The sequence below is a fragment of the Rhincodon typus genome, chromosome 7 (assembly GCF_021869965.1).
Source record: "Rhincodon typus isolate 14 chromosome 7, sRhiTyp1.1, whole genome shotgun sequence".
Taxonomy (NCBI): Eukaryota; Metazoa; Chordata; class Chondrichthyes; order Orectolobiformes; family Rhincodontidae; genus Rhincodon; species Rhincodon typus.
In genome coordinates, this window is record NC_063338.1 from 54,592,840 (window position 1) to 54,614,058 (window position 21,219).

Below are 21,219 nucleotides of genomic sequence, written 5' to 3' on the forward strand. Positions count from 1 at the left end.
TTACAAGAATTTTGCGGTGAATAACTCACCTCCTAACTCCTCAAAGCCTGTGCACCATCTACAAAGGACAAGTCAGGATTGTGATGAAATGCTATCCACTCGCCTGGATGAGTGCAACTCCAAAAGCACTTAAAAATCTTAACACTATCCAGGACAAAGCCCCCTTGGTGCATCTCCAATCTAGTAACTGCAACATTCAATCCCTTCATTGCTGACATGAAGTAATAGCAGTGTGTACCATCCTCCAAATGCACTGCAAAAGCTCACCAAAGCTCCTTCGACAGCATTTTCCAAGTCCACAGCCTGTACCTTTAAAGACAGGAGGGGAAGCAGATAACTAGGATACCATCACTTGCATATTTCCGTTCACGTCACACACCATCCTGAGTTAAAGCTATTTCACTGTTCCTTCACTGTTGTGGTGTTAAAATCTGTAGCAATCTGACAACTTGTTGACTGCAACTTTCAGCCCCTCTAATATTTGGTTGGATTCAAACCACTGTCCTACAGATGAAATATGTCATTATTTTCAGTGGCAACTGGTTGAACAATTTGGACTGGATTTTTATAGAAAAGAGCTATACTTGTTAAAATTAAATATTAATTTGTTGACTTGATCAACTTTCTTCAAGTTTTTTTTCCTCATCTCACATCCTGACATTTTCAGCTCTGGTGTTAGAACACTCGCAGTCATGAGCTCCTCCTCAGCCGCTGTAAAGCATTACTGCCTGACCATGCTGTGGTCATGATTCAAGGAGAAGGAACAAATCAACTCTTTTTCTGACCTACTCCTTTAATGTCGGACTCAAGTTTGTAGCATGTAGGATGATGTAACTGATCGTAACATGAATGTGTGAACAGCAATAAACTCAGGTAATTTAAATTCAAGACCAAATGGTTATGCATCAATTTTATCCAGAAGGCAGTTGATAAAATGTTAATTTTGGCATGGATTATTTGTATCAGTGAAAATAACTTAGGGAACTTAATTTCGGTGATGATCAACTATTTTGGGTATTGACAAATAGGATACTGTTAATATCATGAACAGACTTTTACTAAGCAAATAAGCTAGTTTTATTGCAACATCAACAGGTTAAGCACCTAACGTTATGCTGTTCACAGCACATTGTTAGTTGTGACAAAGTTAATTTTGGTATGCATATTGTGTAATTGTCAAAGAAGTCCAAAGGATCAGCAAACTTCAAAAATCTTGGTAAGGTCATGAGATAATATGTCAACATAACTTATTAGATGTTTTTAAAGCATTTAGAGAGGGGAGTTAAAAGCAAGACTTACAGACTAGCAACCATCATGACAAACTGCAGTAGCCTGTTTTGTCTGCCAATTAAGTAATGTTATTTATTTGTGTTCCCCAAACAAATCAACGTCCCTTCTTAAATGACTGAATCAGAGACTGATGGAAATGTACAAACTCCATTAGCACCATTCTGCAAATCACCATTTCTGATTTACATGAACAAGTTTAACATCAACTCAACGTAGTGAAAATAACCCAGTTCATTTTTCACATGTGCCTCAAAAAGCCCCAGCACAACTGTGGCCAATATGGGAGGCAAAGGCAAAGCCTTTCAGTGATCCAAGTAATACCTAACAAATAGAAGAAATAAAATGGTTGATCAAAACTTCAGGACATCACTGGATGAGTTTCTCAGGAAAACAACTTTGGTCCAGGCACTTGTAGCTGCTCCATCAATCATCTTTCTTCCATATTAAGTTCAGTACATAATTATTTTCTGAGCACTTCAAAATGTTCAATTCCATTATAACTGATTCACAATACTTACTAATCCACAGCAAAAATTGGTTAACATTCAGCCTTGAGCTGACAACTGGCAGATCACAGTTACACCACATAAATTATAGATGACTACCTGAATCAAGACAAACACTAGCCATCTCCCACTGACCTTCAATGTCACTGTAATTGCAATATTATTCTTCATCAACATTTATTAGAAGCTTAAATGGCTTGACACAGATACAAAAATGAGACAGAGGTGGGGTCATGAGCTCCTCCTCAGCCACTGTAAAGCACTACACTCTGTAAACACTGTACTCTTCAAAGACTTTCTAACATCTAGAAGTCCCAAATTATGAGTATAATGGAGGGACGCAGGTGCAATAGCATTCAAGAAGTTCCACTCAGTCCAGATTAGGTTATTTCCTTCTGCCACTGAACTCAATATTCATTCCTTACAGCATCGGCGTATCTTTGTTGTCATACATACAATGTACAGAAAATATTGCAGCACCTCCCTATTCCGCAACCTCTCATACCAAGAAGGACAGGAACAACTGTAGTAGAACAACATTATCACCTCTAAGTTCCCAACAAATTTAGGCACAATGTCTTAGAAATCAGCTGCTTTTCTTTTATGGCCAGAGGATCAATATCCTGTAATTTAAAAATCTAGCACCACCTTCTCTGGAAAAGTACAAACAGTTTTTTTTATTCATTCACATGATGAGGGTGTTGCTGCTAGGCAGCAGTTATTGCTCATCCCTAATTGCCCAGAGGGCAGTTAAGAGTCAACCACATTGCTGTGGGTCTGGAGTCACATGTAGGCCAGACCAGGTAAGAATGGCAGTTTTCTTCCCTAAAGTACATGAGTGAACCAGGTGGGGTTTTTGGCCCCCAGTAATGGACAATGGATTCACAGTCATCATTAGATTCTTAATTTCAGATATTTATTGAATTCAAATTCCACCACTTGCCGTGGTGGGATTCAAACCTGGGTCCCCAGAACATTATCTGGATCTCTGGATTAATAATCCACTGATAATACCACTAGGCCATTGCCTCCCCTCAATAATAAATGCAATTTTGCTCATTTTAACCTATTCTTCAGAACATTTAAATATCACTTGGAAAATATCAATTTCTCTTTCAGATTTGACTTAATGAAATATTGCAGGTTAATAGCTAAATATAGTAGCCTGTACTTTGTTTCTTAGTCATAAATTTTCGTCCAGATTATTATCCAGATAGATGGAGAACATCTCGAAAACAAGTTAGAAAATTGTCAGCATCTCTCTCCAGCAATGTACACAGATTCAGTGTATTTTAAAATTGGTTTCACAAGCAGCAATGCTGAGTGAGAAAAATAATATAATACTGTTCAGTTGGGAGACAGGACAGTTAAAGTTAGAAATATTAAAGGGAGGGTGGCATTAAAAGATAATAAGGCGTGTGAATTTAGGAACAGTAGTAGGTCAAATAGCCCATTAAGCCTGCTCCAGCATTCAATTAGAACATGGCTGATCATCTACCTCAATGCTACTGTCATACAATATCTCCATATTCTTTGTTGTCATTAGTCTCCAGAAATGTATTGAACATGCTCAACAATACAGCTTCCATAGCCTTCTCGGGTAGAGACTTCCAAAAATTCACCACCCTCAAAGTGAAGGAAGTCTTCCTCATCTCAGTTTTAAATTATCTTCCCCTTTTTAGGGGCTCTGTCTCTTGGTTTTAGATTCACCAGTTGCAGAAACAACCACCTGACATACCATGCAAATATTTTGTAAGTTTCAAGGAAGTCACACTTCGTTCCTCAAAATGTTCTAGGGAATACAGGCCTACTTATCTCATTAAACAATCCTGCTATCTCATGCATTAATATAGTAATCTGTTGCACTCCCTCTATAGAACGTAGATAAATCAGACCAAAACTGTGCACAATAATCAAGATGAGATCTCCCCAAGGCTCTATACAACTGCAGTAATATATCTGTATTATATACCTGTATATCCTGTACTCAGGTTCCTCTGTGATGAAGGCCAACACATCATTTGCATTCCTAATTGCTTGTTGCATCTGCACGCTAACTATTTATGAAGAAGGATACTTAGGTCCCATAGGACACCTGCAATTCTTAACTTCTCACCATTAAGAAATGTCGTGTCCTTGTGTTTTTTCTACCAAAGTGAATAATTTTTACATTTCTTCACAATATATTCCATCTAGTTCTTTCACTTAGCCTGTCTAAGTCGTCTTGAAGTCTTCACATAACATGCATGTTCCCCCAATTTGGTGTCATTTGCAGCCCATTGACACTATAGTCGGAATTGCTTCCTTCTGTGCGGTAGGTATTTATCTATGAAATCAAATCTCTAATGGTTGAATTTTTAGTCCAAGTGCCTAGTTCTGAAAAGATGCAGTTAGTTTTTGTTGCTCTGTGCTATTCACCAGTTATCACACATCAATCTGAAGAATTCTTGGGTAGTCAGCAGCAATAAACACACAGAAATTAATTAACTTTGCAAATTGTTGGCACAGCTATAGACTTCTTGTCAGAACAATAACTTAACAGAACATGCCAAAAATTATGTTACACTGAAAAATTAGTTTTGGCATGGAATTTTGTGATTATGTGAAAAATGCCTCAGTTATTAAATTTATACAAAAACAATCTGCTGCTTCTTTGACAATGTGTTTACAATTAATTTAATATGCTTCCTACACAGGATGATATATGAAAATAAACCAGTAACAGCTCAAAATGCAAATACATTTACAGTTGATTTGCATGTATAACTTATTAAAGTAGGATGAATGAATCTTGGATTATGCTTTACTATTCAAATATTTTGATGCACATTATGTAATCAATAAAAACTGTATTAAATAGGAAAAAAAAGTTAATACTTACTGTCTGTGTCAAAGGTCATGCCCAACCAAATAGTTTCAGGCTGTACAGTCTTTTTAAACTGGTCAACAATGAACTGGTTTTCCTTTTCATTAAGAACGCTGACAATATTGGCACCTGGGGCTGAGAGAAAAGTAATACACACAAACAAAATATAAAGTGATTTCAATTAAAGGTTGACTGTTTGACAAAATTTAATTGCTTCAAAAGCTACCTTCAAACCTATAACATTGAAAATGGGATTATTTAATGAGGCTGTCTGCATTCCTCAATGTAATGACAAATTTGGCAGTGAATTTCAATCAATCATTCATACACATAGGCTTAAGGTACTTTAACTATCAAGTTTAATATGAAACCATTTCTATTTAATCATATCTGCATTTCAAATGTTAGTTAATAGATCAAAACATATACTTTATTATGGCATAATAACCAAAATGGTTTTCCTGTTGAATAAAATATTCATTTTTCAGTGCGTTTTTACTTCAAGACATCAGCTATAGTCAAAAATTTGTAAGCTACACAACTGTGCAAAGGGTAAACATATGTTTCTATGCTAGATTGCTGTTACACAATCTAAGATTTTCTCCCAGGTAATGATTATAGGCTGAGAACATTTCAGTGAGGCAGGACAATAATATTTTAAGCAGAGAAAGGAAGTACTCTAGTAGCATGGCATTTGAACTTCTCACAGCACAATTTCAGTCAAGGATCTGAGCCAACATGAACAGGAGTTGATTCAACTGCTTGATAGCTTGTAATGCAGAAACATAATGGTCCGGACTTTGTGAAAGCAATGGTGACAAAACTATCAGCATTCACAGTTAACATTCTGAAAGTGACAGCAGCTCTGGGATGTGAATCTTACATTTTGGCTCTGTCTGAAATGCACTGAGTATTTTGGAGAGATTTCTACTGCAAGGCCTAGTGAGTTTCCTAGCCATATCTTACCAAACTCGCCTCACTAACTGCCTACCTCACTCCATCTGATTCTGCTATTCCCTATCATGCACTGTCCCCAGGTCAACTCACCACTAGTGGATAGCACCCAAAAGATGGTGCAGGCACAAGTGATGCCATCTTTAAAGGCTGCTGTGTTGCTCGTGAGCACTGGCATTCTGAAGCTGTACTTCTCTGGACAGAATCTGAACATGTTGGAGAAGGGCAAGATGGCAGGGCAATTCCCTGATAGGGAACTGGAGGTGCTCATGGAGGGGTGGTACAGAGAAGACATGATTTCTTCGCAGGAGGCCATGACACTAGACATTGGCAGTCTGCTTTGAGGTCGCTATCGAGGACAGTGTCATCTCCACATTCCAGAGAAACAGCCAGAACTGCTCTAAGGAGGTCAATGACCTTCTCTGCTGCACAAGGGTAAGTGCCACATCTTCTGTCTGCTACCTCACACTCTCCTCATTACTCAGAGCTCGTGCTCTGACACGCTCACTACTGCTTGCAACAGCTTTCCTCACCTGCTGTCACTTGCTCCAAATTCAGTAGGGCATCTCGAATGTGCTGCCAGGGGAGGTAGTAGAAGCAGATATTACAGCAACGTTTAAGAGGCATTTAGACAGGCATGAACAGGCAGAGAATAGAGGGATACCGTCCATGCTCAGGCAGATGGGATTAGTTTAGAACCATGTAGGTCCTCCGCACTGCCTCCCTCCTCCCTCCGAACATCTTACCACTTATCACCCATCTGCACCAGGACCAACAGTTGTGTCACTCACTTTCTCTTAGTAAAGGGGAAGACAGTTCATTACACAAATTTGACTGAGTTTTTTGAGGAAGTGACGAAGATGATTGATAGGGGCAGGGCAGTGGGTGTTGTCTACATTTGCAGACATTTGACATGATAGGCTGGTCCAGAACATTAAGTCACATGGATCCATGGCAAGTTAGTAAGTTGGATTCAAAATTAGCTGGTCGTTGAAGACAGAGGGTAGTTATGGAGGGCTGTTTGTCTGCTTTAAAAGTCTGTGACCTGTGGTGTTCCACAAGATCAGTGTTAGGACATCTGTTGGTTGTAATATACAGTGCATGTAAGTAATTTCAATGAAAGTGTAGGTGGTCTGATTACTAACTTTGCAGATGACATAAAAATTGGCAGAACTGTGCATTGTGAGGAAGGTTATTGCAGGATACTGATCAGTTAGAAAGTTGGGAGGAGAAGTGGCAGATGTGGCCAAGTGTGACATGATACATTTTGGGAGGTCAAATGCAAGATGAAAGTATACAGTAAATAGCAGGTCTTTTAGGAGTATTTACATACAAAAGCATTTTGAGATGCAAGTCCGTAGGTCCCTGAAAGTGGCAATACAAATGGATAAGGTGGTAAAGAAGGCATTCGGCATGCTTGCCTTCATCAGTCAGGACATTGAGTATAGAAGTTGGCAAGTCATGTTACAGCTGTATAAGACTTTAGTCAGGCCACATTTGGAGTAGTGTATGCAGTTCTGGTCACCACACTATAGGAAGGATGTGGAGGCTTTGGAGAGGTGCAAAAGAGGTTTACCAGGATGTCGCCTGAATTGGAGTGTACTAATTATAAGTTGAACAAACTTGGATTGTTTGCATTAGAGCCTCAGAAGCAGAGGGACAACTTGATAAAGTATACAAATTTATGATTGGAATGGATGGGGTGGATATTCAAAGTCTTTCTCCCAGGGTGGAAATGTCAAATACTAGGAGGCATAGATTTAAAGTGCGAGGGAAAACTTTTTTTTACACAGAGGGTGGTAGGCATCTTGAATGTGCTGCCAGGGGAGGTAGTAGAAGCAGATATTACAGCAACGTTTAAGAGGCATTTCGACAGGCATGAACAAGCAGAGAATAGAAGAATACCGTCCATGCTCAGGCAGATGGGATTAGTTTACAACAGCATTATGTTCAGTGCAGACACGGTGGGCTGAAGGGCCTGTGCTATACTCTTCTATGTTCTATGACAGGGTAGAGAAAGGCCGTACCCCTGGATGGGTGCCAGACATTAGGTTCCTTACTGCAATGTCTCCAGCTGCTGTTAGAAACTCGTAAACCCAACCTAAAGTTTCTCCAGCTGACACTTCCTGCACATATCATTGTCCAGGAGACAAAAAGTGCCTGGAGTTCTCACACAAGTCAGGATGCACCTTCCACAGGACTAAGGTGCCTTGTTGTAACTTAGTAAACTGTCTAATAAATAGTTAAGAGGAAGAAACTGAGCCTTTAAATAAACATGCAACAACCTCCCATCAATCAGCCCCTTCCCTGGTGTTGAGATATAGGTTTAAATTTTAAACATTTTACTTTATTCTTATTATCCACATCTCAGATTTTAATTTCCTGAGAAATTTGAACCATTTAATGTTAACTGTCACAAATGCCATTTTCCATGGCTGTGAAAATTTTCATTTTCCCTTTTAATCTCGTAACATTTCTTTATTTCCACTGTTACTTCTCCAATCATAATCACAACATCTGCAGAAAGGAGACCTTTGTGTTCTACAGCTTATACTCTGGCATCCATCAAATCTTTCCTTGGCCACATCTTCTTCCTCATTTACTTCCTGTTTCTTTGAAATATTACTCATGGACACATACCAATGAAAGCAAGTTCTTTCGCTGCAACACTTCCCTTTGTCAGATCACAGTCTTTATGTTGTCAGACCACCGAATGTCCGGTCTTCAATGAGGTGCAATTTCCTCCACTTAAACAAATGTGACGAATGAAACCGTTATCTTCTTTGCTACCCTAATTCTAGTACTCTCAGGATCAATCTCACCTGTCCCCGGTTTCTGTTTCAGCTCAAGTTGCTCTCATTCCTATTATCCAATTCGAGTCTGCATTTAGCTTCTAACCACACATACTTGCCATTACAAAAACTATCCACTTTTGTATCCTAAGCATTGCTTAATTTTGTTTCTATTTCAACCCATCTGATGTTAACACCCCCATCCATGCCTTTATCACTTCTAACTTTGACATTCCATTGCTTTTTTGGTTGTCCTTCCATCTTACACATTACATAAATTCGGGCTGATCTTCTGACCATATCATACTTCACACCAGGTCTCACCTAAACTTCACCTTACTTCTTACTCACCTACTCTGGATCCTGAGTACTCAATCATTTCCAATTTGAAATGCTCATCCTCATCTTGTCCTCACCCAGAACCTCATCCCTCCCTCCTAAACTAACCTGCTCTTGTTGTTCAAACAGCCCCCTGGAACTCTGATTCTGGGCTTGGGTGCATCTTTCCTCTCTTTGCCACACCACAGACAGATGTGCCTTTAGCTGTCTAGGCCCAAACTCTGGAATTCCCCTCAATCTTTCCACCTCTGTAACTCCTCAACATCCTTTGGGACTTTCCTCAAAACTCACAACTTCAATGTAGGTTTTTGCTAACCGTGCTCATATTTCTCTCTTTGGTTTGGCATTTCTGTCTGAATAAACTTCTCTAAGTTACCTTGGAATGTTGTTTTGTGTTAAAGGTGTTATCAAATGCAAGTTGTTCTATCTGTAACCATCATCTGAAATATTGACTGTAACACTGCATAACATTTTCTGTGAAATACACATTCAATAATTTTTAAAGAATATTTTAAAAGGATTCAGTACCAATTTCTTGGCAGATTTCCAAAGCTTTGTTGATTGTATAGCCATTTCCTGGAGCCGAAATGAAAGTGTACCATTTGTTTCCAAATGGAATCCATGTGGCATCAGAATCAAAAGCACATTCTTTTAAAAAGAAACAAGAAAACCTTGTTATCTCCAGTTTTCAAATTCATAGATCTTCAACATTATATTTCCAACAGTTAAAGTTTCAGGAAGCCGACAATACTTAACAGCAAAGTCGGTATTGGTCACTTTTTTAAGATTGCACCACATACTCATTCTAATTCATTTATATCGCACACTCCTCCTTTTAATGGTTGTGTTGGGGGGGGCCATCCACTGGCTGGAAAGTCAGTGATGACCTCACCACTGTCAGTTTAGGGAAACACTTACTTGTCCATTGTTAAACTTTTCAGTTCTTCAGGGGAATTTCTCCTCAGAAATTGTATTTGCTGCATATATCCCACTAAGAGCGGTTGGCTCCTGTCAGTAATAACTCGGCATTTTTCTGGGGTTAGCCCTGCTGAGGGGTTGATTTCAAAGTTGAGTAGAGTGTGTTCCTTTTGGCACCGCGTGCATCCAGCATGGAATGACTGGAATGGGAGTCAAGCCCAGCCAAATCTACCTGGTGGGAGGTTAATCTGGTATGGCCAGGACCAATTATTGATCAAATACTGGTGTAGCAGGGCAAGTCCCTTGCGTAACCTTAACTAATTGTACATCGAAGGTGTAGAGAGTGTACGTTGAAGGTGGGAACTGGCATGCCATCCAAATGGTTGCTTTGTTGTGGATGGTGTAAAGCTTGTGTTTTGTTGGAACGGCACATACAGGCAGGTGGAGAGTTTTCTATCACACTCCTGACTTGTGCCTTGCAGATGGTGGACAGGCTTTGGGAGTGAGAGGAGTTACTTGGCGCAAACTTCCTAGCCTCTGACTTGCTTTTTTAGTCACTGTATTTATAAGGTTGGCTCCAGTTCAGTTTCTCATCAATAGTAACATGCAGGATGTTGACAATGGGGGAATTCAGTGATGGTAATGCCATTCAACCAAGGGAGATGGTGAGACTCTCTCTTGTTGGAGGTGGTCATTGCTTAGCACTTGTGTAGAAAGAATAATACTGCCCACTCATCAGCTCTTGTCTGGATTTTGTCCAAGTCTTGCTGCATATGGACGGAATGGTGCCAAACATTGGGCAATCTTCAGCAAATATTCCCACTTTTGATTTTATGATGGAGGGAGGGACATGAACGAAGTAGCAAAGATATTTGGCTTGGATGTTACTCTGAGGAACTACTGCAGAGATGTTCATGGACTGAGATGATTGACTTGTTCGTTAAGTGACTTTATTGAAATGATTCCAACCACAACCATCTTACTTTATGCTAGATGTGACTCTAATCAGCAGAACGCTCCCCCAACTCCGATTCCCACTGATTGCTCTTACTAGGCTCCTTGATGCCACACTCAGTCAAATGTAGCCTTTACATCAAGGGCAGTCACTCTTACCTCTCAAATTCAGATCCTTTGTCCATGTCTGGACAAAGACTGGAACGAAGTCAGAAACCGAGCGGCCCTGGATAACCCAAACCGAGCAACAGTGAGCAGATTATTGCAGGGCAAGTGTTGTCAGTTATCTGTTGATGACCGCTTCCATTATTTTGTTGAAAAGTGGGATGATTATTGGGCCTGTTAAATCTGTCAAGAAGTTTCCAAAGCCGTTATCCAAAAAGTGAGAATGAAGTAAAAACAGTGTTAGACAATTCAGCATTCCTGGTCACAGCAACCATTGTAGGATTTTTGCTGCATGACTGATTTTTCAAACTGTCATTTTCACAATGGGGTGTCTGTCGTGATCATTTTGATGGAGAACTTCAAATAGAAATATTTGTTTACACAAGGGATTGGGCACTTAACTGCTAAGAGTTTGTTTCATAAAAGGTTGGTTCTCGAGTGTTCAACTTATTGAATGTTGTTTGTATCAGTAGTGATATCATGGACAGACACATACCTCAACTTGTCTCTTGAGGTTTGTCCATAATGGATATCAAGTGAGTTGGCAATGGCGAGGTAAGGAGAAAAGGTGGGGTAAAGTACAAGTTGATACTGTGTTGGCATACGGACTAGAAAGTGTCAAGGGGTTGATTCTGGGAACAGGGAAAAGCCTTGGGAGATGGGTAGGTGGATATAGGGTGGAATGGGGAGGGGTTGAGAGCATGGGGTGGCATAGATGGCTCATTGAGAAGGAGGAGGTGAGAGTAGGAGGGATGTTTTGTTTTAAATTTTTATTTTTACACTTTTAAACATAGTGCTGGAGTCCTCAGGGAGGCTTCCTTCCTGCCTGCCTCAGGACGTGGAAGCCTGCTCCACACATCCTGAGTTGTCCGGCCCAAATCCCCATCCAGCCTGTTCTGCTAGGCCAAAAAAGGGAAGTGCCGGTGGCCACTTTTCAAGGTTGCTTTGCTAGAGCCGGGATTTCCTGCATCTCTGCACACCTGACCAGGACTAAAAAATTGTGCCTGAATGTCTGAGGTGGTGGACGGGATGCCGATTTCACGCAGTTCTTTGTCCTAGACGATGTTAAGCAACTTTAGTGTTGTCAGAATGCACTCATCCAGTCAAGTATAAAGTATTCCATTACACTCCTGCCTTTTAAATGGTGGACAGACTTTTGAGGACAGGGGTCAACTGGTGAATTACTTGCCATGGAACTTCCAGACTGTCTCCTGCTCTTGTAGTCACTTTCTTGTAGTCAGGAATGTGACGGAATACTCCACACTTGCCTGGATGGGTGCAGCTCCAACAACACTCAAGAAGCTTGACACCATTCAGGACAAAACAGCCCACTTGATTGGCACATCAACAAAACATGCACTCCCTCCACCACCAATGCTCAGTAGCAGCAGCAAAGTGTATTATCTACAAGATGCATTGCAGAAATTCAGCACCTGCCAAACCCATGAGCACTTCCATCTAGAAGGTCAAAGGCAGCAGAAACATGGGAAGACTACCACCTGCAAGCTCCCTTCCAAGCCACCAACATTGACGCGATGGTCAAGAAAGCACAACAATGGAGTAAGCTTCCTCAGGAAGCTAAGAAAATTCAGCATGTCCATAAAGGCTGTTCCAAATTTTTATAGGATGCTTTCTGTGGTGCATCTAGCTAGATGCATCTCAGCTTGGTACAGCAACTGCTCTTCCCAAGACCACATAAAACTACAGAGAGTCATGAAAACAGTCCAGTTCATCACACAAACCAGTTTTCATCCAATGACTCCATCTATACCTCCTGCTGCCTTGGGAAAGCAAGCAACATAATCAAAGTCCCCTCCTACCCCAGTTATAGGCTCTTCCATTAGGCAGAAGATATAAAAGTTTGAATACATGTACATATAGATTTAACAACATCTTCCCTGCTGTTATCAGACTTTTGAACTGACCTCTCATGTTAATTCTGATCTCCGTGTCCCTCTGCACCTTCTCTGCGTCTGAAGCACTCTATTCTCCACTCTCTTCTGCTATCATGACGCACTTTGTAAGGTATGATCTGCTTGTTGAGGTTGGTTGGCTCGCCGAGCTGATTTCTTGTTTCACAGAAGTTTTGTTACCACGCTGGGTAACATCCTCAGTGCAGCCTCCAATGAGGCATCAGTGTGTTTTCCCGCCTGGTTTTTAAACTCTGGAGTCCGTTGAGCTGGATCGCCTGACTTCCGGTTTTCCTTTGTAGTGCAGTGTATATGGGGTTGAGTTCAATGCGTTTATTAATAGCATGCTTCGTGGACTGCCAGGCTTCTAGGAATTCTCGTGCCTGTCTCTGCCTAGCCTGTCCCAGGATTTTGGTGTTGTCCCAGTCGAAATGGTGGTTTTCCTTGTCCATGTGGATTGAGATGAGTGAGTACTGGTCGTGTATTTTTGTAGCCAGTTGGTGTTCATGTACCCTTGTTGTTAGTTTCCTTCCTGTTTGTCTCTGCAGGGGATCTTGTAGATGACATTGGCCCTGTCCATGGCGGGGAGAGGGTCTTTAGTTCGGGTGAGCAGTTGTCGTAGGGTTGATGTGGGCTTGTGTGTCACTCTGATGCTCAGCGGTCGTAGGAGTCTTGTGGTGAGTTCCAATGTGTTCCTGATGTAGGGTAGTGTGATGAGTGTGTCGGGGCGTGTAGTATCTTCCTGATGTTGTTCGTGTAGGCATCTTCTGACCCAGTTTTTTGGATATCCATTATCCTTGAAAATCTGGAAGAGGTATTCTCCTTCCTCTTGGCATAGTTCTGTGTTGCTGCAGTGTGTTGTTGCCCGCTTAAATAGTGTTTGCATACAGCTTCGTCTGTGTGTGCTGGGATGGTTACTGTTGAAGTTCAGTACCTGGTCTGTGTGTGTGGCTTTTCTGTGTACTTTCGTTTGCAGTTCCCCATTTGTCTTGCGCTCTACCATGACGTCCAGGAATGGGAGCTGCTTGTTCTTCTCCTCCTCTCTGGTGAATTTTATTCTGGTGAGGGTGTTGTTTATAAGTTTGTGTGTTTCCTCTAATTTGGTCCATTTAAGGATGACAAAGGTGTTGTCCACGTATGATCTGCTTGTATAGCATGCAAAACAACAATTTTCACTGCATCTCCATATGTGTGACAACAGTCAATCACCAAGGCCTTATATTACTGCAATAAGGCATCCCCGCACCTGTACTCAAGTCATCTTGTTTAGAAGACCAACATATCACCTGCCTTCTTGATCACCTAGTGCACCTACATGCTTTCCTTCAGCGACTGGTGTACAAGAATTCCCAGGTCTTATTGAAAATTCTCTTCTCAGTTTTTAGCCAAATCTGCCTCCTGTTTTTGCTATCAAAGTGGATAACCTTACATTTATCCATACGATAATGTATCTGCCATGCATTCACCCATTCACTCAGCTTTTCTAAATTGCACTGAAGCATCTCTGCATCCTCCTCGCAGCTCACTCTCCCATTCAGGGATGACACCTTTACATAGAACTATAGTCAAAAATCCAAAGAAACACAGAGAGATGGCGCCTGTAAAAATAGCAGTGAATGGGAGCCTGATCACACCTCATGTAGAACAGCAGGATACTTTCCTTCAGTAATCTATCCTCCTCGACCTTGGTTTCCTTGCCCGCTTCAGGTAGTTTCCTATATCAATCACAACAATTGCTGGTACAAAACCATTAAAAAAGACATTCAAGTACAGGGCAAATTCTAGAAGGTAAATGTAATAATATACCCATGTGTCAAATGCTTCATGGTTATGAATATCTTAAAACTAGAGATAGGAAACTTTAATCATGAATGGACTGGCAGAGGGAACAGGTCATTGGATTAAGTACAGCTGAGAAGGTGATGTGGGAACTGACACGAAGAGTATAAAAAAATGATTTAATTAAAAACCAAGAACAAACGTAAAATAGAAGAAATGGCTGTCTGTGTGTTCGGAAAGAACAGAATAGTTTATGAAAACCCTGTGACACACTACGTCCAATCAGCATCTTCACAGGATGACGGCAGTATTATAGAATTATAATTGTATTGAGCTACATTCACTTTCAAATTATTTGCTTAACAACAGATTATTGCTTTTACAAAACGGCACTTGTAGCTGGGGCGTTTGCAGAGATTGCTGTCCCCCTTCTGCAACGTGCAAAATTTTTCTGAAGACATTTAACGAGGCCAGGAATGTTTTGGTAAAAACAGGAACAAAAGCCCAAAACAAAACGACACTGACAGTCCTGAGAAAGGGTCACCGGACCCGAAACGTTAACTCTGATTTTTTTCTTCACAGATGCAGCCAGACCTGCTGAGCTTTTCCAGCAACTTCTGTTTTTGTTCCGACTTACAGCATCTGCAGTTCTTTCGGTTTTTATGCTTTGGTAAAAGATCCTTTAGATCAATCTAATGCGACCATTCGGGAATTAAATTTCTACCCGAGCAAGACTGGCCGTTAGAGGGCGACTGATCTAGGCTTGGATAACTTTAAAGTTATGTGGTTTTAAAAGTACAATGGCTGTATCATTTCGAAAGTAACCGTGAATTGCCAAATGGTGACGTAGTGAAGAAATCACAAACTACATCTGGCAATTAACAGTGCCTCCACCCTGGGATTCTGTAAAAGTAACACAAATCGGGATTAAAGTTTAAACAGTTTGCTAGAGAATAATTTCCAATGTTATTACCAGGACCATTTCATTCCAAGTTTCTGATTCATACCCCTAACCAGACAGAGAAGGAGGGGCAGCGAGGACTTTAAAACAACAATCAGTAATACTGACTGAAGGAAAATCCAAAAAAGTTTCAACTCACCCGGAATGATTCTTAACGACAAAGAAGGCAGGCACCGTGCGATCAGATACACAAAGTAGAAAGTTCGAGTTCTCCTAACGTTCATGTTTAAACCTCAATGTCCAAGACTTTTCACAGTGTCTGAAAACAGATGTGAAGAGCCATAACTCCAACCTCATGAACATTTGAACTTTGGATGCGTCATGTTTGCGTTGCTGTGTGATATGTTGCAAAACTAACTGGAGAAAAAGCAAAAGCTGTGACTGGCCACAAGCAAGAAATGAATGCCAGTTGTAAATTGCAAAAACAACACATGTCGAAACAGCCAATGCCTATTTAGTTATAAATCTGCGCGCCTAAGTCGACTACTATCAATGGATCAAATGATCAAGCGCTAGATTTTGTTTAGGGAAAAAAAATCAAGTTCATTTGTCGAATGAAAATAACTTTGTGTTGTAAATATTCCGTAAGGTTTGCTTATTACAAAAGTAAACGGGCGAGAATTGAAACTTCGTATTAGAAAGATCTACATTGCCTGTTTATTTTTTAATACTTGTCAATTGCCCCGCCCTAGATTTACCAGTTTTTTTTGCCCAATCAGCACAAATGCTTTTCCCGAAGAACAAAGTGGGATGGGCAATTTTTAATCCAAAAAATGCTAATAAGATGTGGCCCTTCCTGCCTTGCCCACCGAAATTTCAGGTGCCATATGGCTGTCAATGAATTAAGATTTAAGCATCCTGATTTTACGCTTCGTGGCATTAAAATGAAGAGAGCGTGAAAAGTAATACGGTGGAGCGAGTATTTTCAGCATGAGCATGGGTGACATCACAGAAGCAAATTAGTAATACCGGACCAGTGAAAGACCAGGACAATAACCGATTTAAGTCGAGTAGGTAAAACTGATCCTTAAAAGCGTATACGGATCTTGGCATCAGTACTATTGGTCTTAGAAATAATTCTGGTCAAAACGTTAACTCTGCTTTCTTCCCACAGATGCTGCCAGATCTTCTGAGTTTCTCCAGTAATTTCTATTTTTGTTTCAGATCTCCAACATCAGCAGTTCTTTATGTTATCTCAGCGAATGATGCTTTCTCTCTTTCAGGCTACTTAAAGGAGCCATTGGTCACTATTCCTTTTGGTACAAACTCCTGACAGTTTCCTGTTCCACTCTCACGCCTGAGCAGATCCTGACTTATTTAAATGCTACAGTTGCTGATCTGGTGGTTGGAGTTTGTAGGGAACAATGAATCCACAATTTTCTCCACATGCCCTGGGTACCTGCAATGAAAATCCTTGGGGCAGTTTCCCATCTGTCTCCGATCTGATCCCCTTTTTTATGGTTGGAAATAGTTCTTGTCTTCACTGTTTGGCCTCCCTTTATTTTGCAGCTTGTCTGTGGGTTATTTACCTGGCCCTTATCTTTCCTTGGTCTGTGACAGCTTCCAGACCCAGTTTCTCTAGGTTTATGGTTCTCTGGTTAATTGATAATTATCAGCCAGATGACTGTTCAAAAAAAGAGTTGGAATTGAAAAGAGATTTTGAACCTCTCAGGGAGAATGCTGCACAGGGGTTTTTGTCGGTGGCTCCCAATTTAAGTACCATTCCCACTGGTTAAAAGTTAGCTGCTTAATTTATTCATGTTCTAGGTTTTATGGTCCAGTTGTGTCTTAAGGGTATGGATGTTTTGCCTATTGGTCTTTGGTGTTTGTAAAATGCATTTTAAATAGTCCCTTGTTCCCTCAGATTCAGTAGCACTCCCCTTTGGCAGGAGGGATTAAACTTTGAGAGTTTTCCCTGTCAATCTGCCCTTCAACAGCAGTGTTCAATAATGGAATGACAATTTTAACTGTTGAGCTGATCTGTCAAAAGATTCAAGAAGGCATTCACCTTTTTCTTGTCAAAGGTGGAGGTCAAATGGTCCAACTTGAATACTTTAGTCCAGAAGGAAAAGCTAGTAAAATTTGGGAACGGCACGTACACTTCTAAATGGAGATCCGGTGCATTCAAATTTCAAATTTTAAATTTAATGTTGACTTCTCTCTTTGTGTGCCTCCTCTGCAGCTGTAACATGTATTCCTTGCTCTGTTCTTTTACCCTTATGCACTTTGTATGGTATGATCTGCCTGTACTGCACACAAAGCAAAACTTTTCACTGTACCTAGGTAAATGTGCCAATAATAAACAAAGGAAAATCCATTTATGAGCAGAGATATTACTAGTTTTTTACTTGTTTTTCTTTCTGGGCCACAGCTGCTTTTATTTTCCTTCCAGTCTTGAGCTGTCTCAATTTAAATTCTGCTTCACCATTGCCTCTCTTTCCTGGAATACTCCCTCTTTTATCTCTTTCTTGCCTCTCTCATTCTTCTGTCTATTCCTGGAATTTTCTTTCCTACTTTAGAATTTTACTTCTAATCACTGCTGCTCCAGTTTAATTTATGAGCTCACTGAGTTTGTGACTTATGATAAAAATAGTCATTCCAAAACAGCCAGTTTCATTTATTCCATGTGATTTGCCTGGGCATGTCAGATGATCACAGCAGCCATTTTACATCAGCAGTGTCCTTTTTAACACTTTCCATGAAAGTCTCAGGTTTTAAAATGAAACAAGGAAAGTTGAATATTGATAGTCATTGTCATTACGATCACACGGCTACAGAGATAAAAACAGATAGATGCTTCTACAAGTATTTAAAAATGAAAAGAATAACTAATAAGCATTGGCCCCTAGAGGTTGAGAGTGGGAAAGAGAGAAATGGCACTCGGGTTGAATAGGTATTTAGTTTCTATCATTACCATGGAAGACATATCCCAGTCCTACTTGAAAATCAAGAGGTAAAATGAAGGAAGGAAGTTAAAACAATCACAATCACTAGGGAAAAGGTACTGTTAAAAGTATAAGAATTAAAGATGTTAAGTACCTTGGATCTGATGGCTTTCATTTTAGGGTCTTAAAATAAGTGGCTGTAGAAATAATAGATGCATTGTTTGAGGTTTACCATAACTTCCTAGATTCTGGAAAGGTCCCAGTGGATTGAAAAATCTCTTAGCTAATACCTCTATTCAAGAATGAAAGAAATAAGAAAGCAGGAAATGATGGGTCAGTTCGCTTAACATTGGTTATAGGCAAAATGCTGCAATCCTTCATGGAGATAACTGCAGAACGTATAGAAAATCATAATACAATCAGGCAGAGGCAACGTGGTTTGTGAAAAGGAAATTTTGTTTGATTAATTTAGTTGCATTATTTGAGCAAGTGACAAGGATAACTGAGAACCTGCAAATATATTTTCTGGATTTTCAAAAGGCCTTTAATAAGATGGCATGTCAAAGGTTAATACACAAAATAAGAACTCATGGTGTCAGAGGTGACGTGAAAGCATAGATAGAGGATTTGTTTAGTGAACAGGAATCAGAAAGTCAGCATAAGTGTATAATTTTCAGGTTGGTAAAATATAATAAGTAGATTGCCATAGGGTTTAGTGCTGGGGTCTCAACTATTTACAACCTGTAACAGTGACAGTTGATGATGGGATTAAATGTATGGTTGGTAAATTTACCACTAAGCTTTCTATTGACAAGGTTAAAGGTTATGAGGGCAGACAGGAGAAAGGAGGTTAAGCACAGTCAGAGCAGCAACAATTTTCCGAAATGGTGGAACAAGTCAAGAGGCCAAATGGGGTGGTGTAAGTCTTAATCATTGAATGCATCTCTTCTACACTTATTGTCATTCTTAAATAGAAACAAATGTTATGATCTAAAGTTGTTGGGATGCTGTTTCTTGAGACATTGTCCAGAGGAAGGGTCTAGGCCTGAAACGTCAGCTTTCCTGCTCCTCTGATGCTGCTTGGCCTGCTGTGTTCATCCAGCTCTACACCTTGTTATCTCCTATTTAGCGATGTTGGGTTTTTCATAGAATCCCTACAGTGTGGAAACAGGCCCTTCGGCCCAACAAGTCCACACCAACCCTCTTAGCATCCCATCCAGACTCATTCCTCGATAACCCACCTAATCTACACATCCCTGAACATTATGGACAATTTTAGCATGGCCGATCCACCTAGCCTGCACATCTTTGGACTGTGGGACGAAACCGGAGCATCTGGAGGAAACCCACGCAGACAAGGGGAGAACGTGCAAACTCCACACAGACAGGTGCTGAGGGTGGAGTCGAACCTGGGCCCCTGCCACTGTGAGGCAGCAGTGCTAACCACTGAGCTTTGAACCTGGGCCCCTGGCGCTGTGAAGCACTAGCGCTAACCACTGAGCCATTGTGCCTGAAATTGGCCAGGAAAATCTCCTTGTTCTTCATCAAAAACTATCCTATTATCTGTGATATCCAACTGAGAGTGCCAACAGGGACAGTCTCATCTATTACTGAATGTTAACTTTTCATCTGTTGCAGCAGTGAAGTAGGACAAAATTCCAGTGATATGAGGAAATAGAATACTGAAGTGAGGAGCTTACTGGAAGTAACATAACATCTCCATTCTCATTTCACTTAGATAAAATTATTCTTTCCGCCTGTTGCTTGAGTCCTGTTTCTTGATGTCTCACCAGTCTTTTAATATTGTTATTTTTCTGTCATAAGGCTGATTGTCCCATTTGCAACATAATAATTCCTTTCCAGCAGTTTAAGTAATTCATTTAGTACTTCCAACATTACCTTCCAGCAGTGTGTACCTACAAGTTTAACTCCTTTCAATTCTAGAAATCTGTCTGTCTAAACTTGATATTTTGTCACAGTCTAAAAGCTTAAATTTGGGGAGCTGGCCATGTAATGGTAATGTCACCAGACTGGTAATCCAGAGCCCCAGCTAATATTTCTGGGGACAGGGTGTTTGAATTTAGTAAAAGTCTGGAAATATAAAAATCTAGTCTGATGCCATTTGGTTCATGAATGTCCTTTTAGAGAACAAAATCTGTCCTACATGTGACTCCAGTTTCAGTTACATGACTGACTGTTTATTGTCTTGGGGCTAGTTAAGACTGAGCAATAATGTTGACCTAGCCGTGATGCGTAAATCCTATGACGAAACAAAAAAAAAGCTAAGACATATTGTGGGATTTCTAAGTAGAATAACTCTTCTGAGCTCAGCATTCAGATTTTTTTTTTTAAAAACAGTGAATAGTTTACCTGGCAGACTGCTGTACAAAAGGCTCGAGCTCAAAATGAAGTGTAAAGTAAAGAACCATTGTTTCACACAAATGGTCATAGAAGTCTGAAACATTCTCCCTGAAAGAATGGAGATTCTCACATTTGTGACAGGAGGAATGCACTGATAATCCAGCCCCTCTACTCCATCAGTCACATTATTATTATAAACATTTTGATTCAAATACCAAAATAGCCATTTGTTTCCCTTTCACCATCTATTATCCAGAATAACAGAGATTTTCACCAGATTTCCTCAACAAACTCAATTATCAATTTATAAAAAAAGTCTTAATCCCAAAAAAATGGCAAAACTAGTTAATATTTAAGCTATGATGTGGAAATAGAATGAATCACAAAACAAATACACTCACACAAAAGAAAACAAAAACTCTGCAGGAGATGATTTTTTAAAAATGGGGCAAAAGAAAAATGAAATTGGCCAATGGTCTGAAAAACCAAACTCCACTGGGTTTCTTATTGATGAAATTGAATTGTTGACCATGTAGACT

At 40.2% G+C, this 21,219-nt stretch overlaps 1 protein-coding gene across 2 annotated transcripts in view; it reads right to left on the bottom strand.

Annotated features, from left to right (window-relative positions):
- cd302 (CD302 molecule) overlaps window positions 1-15,839 on the bottom strand; it is a 38,505-nt gene extending 22,666 nt beyond the window's left edge. Inside the window, exons 1-3 of one of the 2 annotated variants that reach the window (XM_020529207.2) lie at window positions 15,574-15,836; window positions 9,276-9,395; window positions 4,678-4,797 (exon numbers count right to left, since the gene is read on the bottom strand). In XM_020529207.2, the coding sequence (XP_020384796.1) occupies window positions 4,678-4,797; window positions 9,276-9,395; window positions 15,574-15,658 (325 nt within the window). In that variant the 5' untranslated portion in view covers window positions 15,659-15,836. Of the gene's footprint in view, window positions 1-4,677; window positions 4,798-9,275; window positions 9,396-15,573 lie in introns of both variants that reach the window. The other variant, XM_048598980.1, reaches the window with a different exon arrangement.
- Between the last annotated feature and the right edge of the window lie 5,380 nt (window positions 15,840-21,219).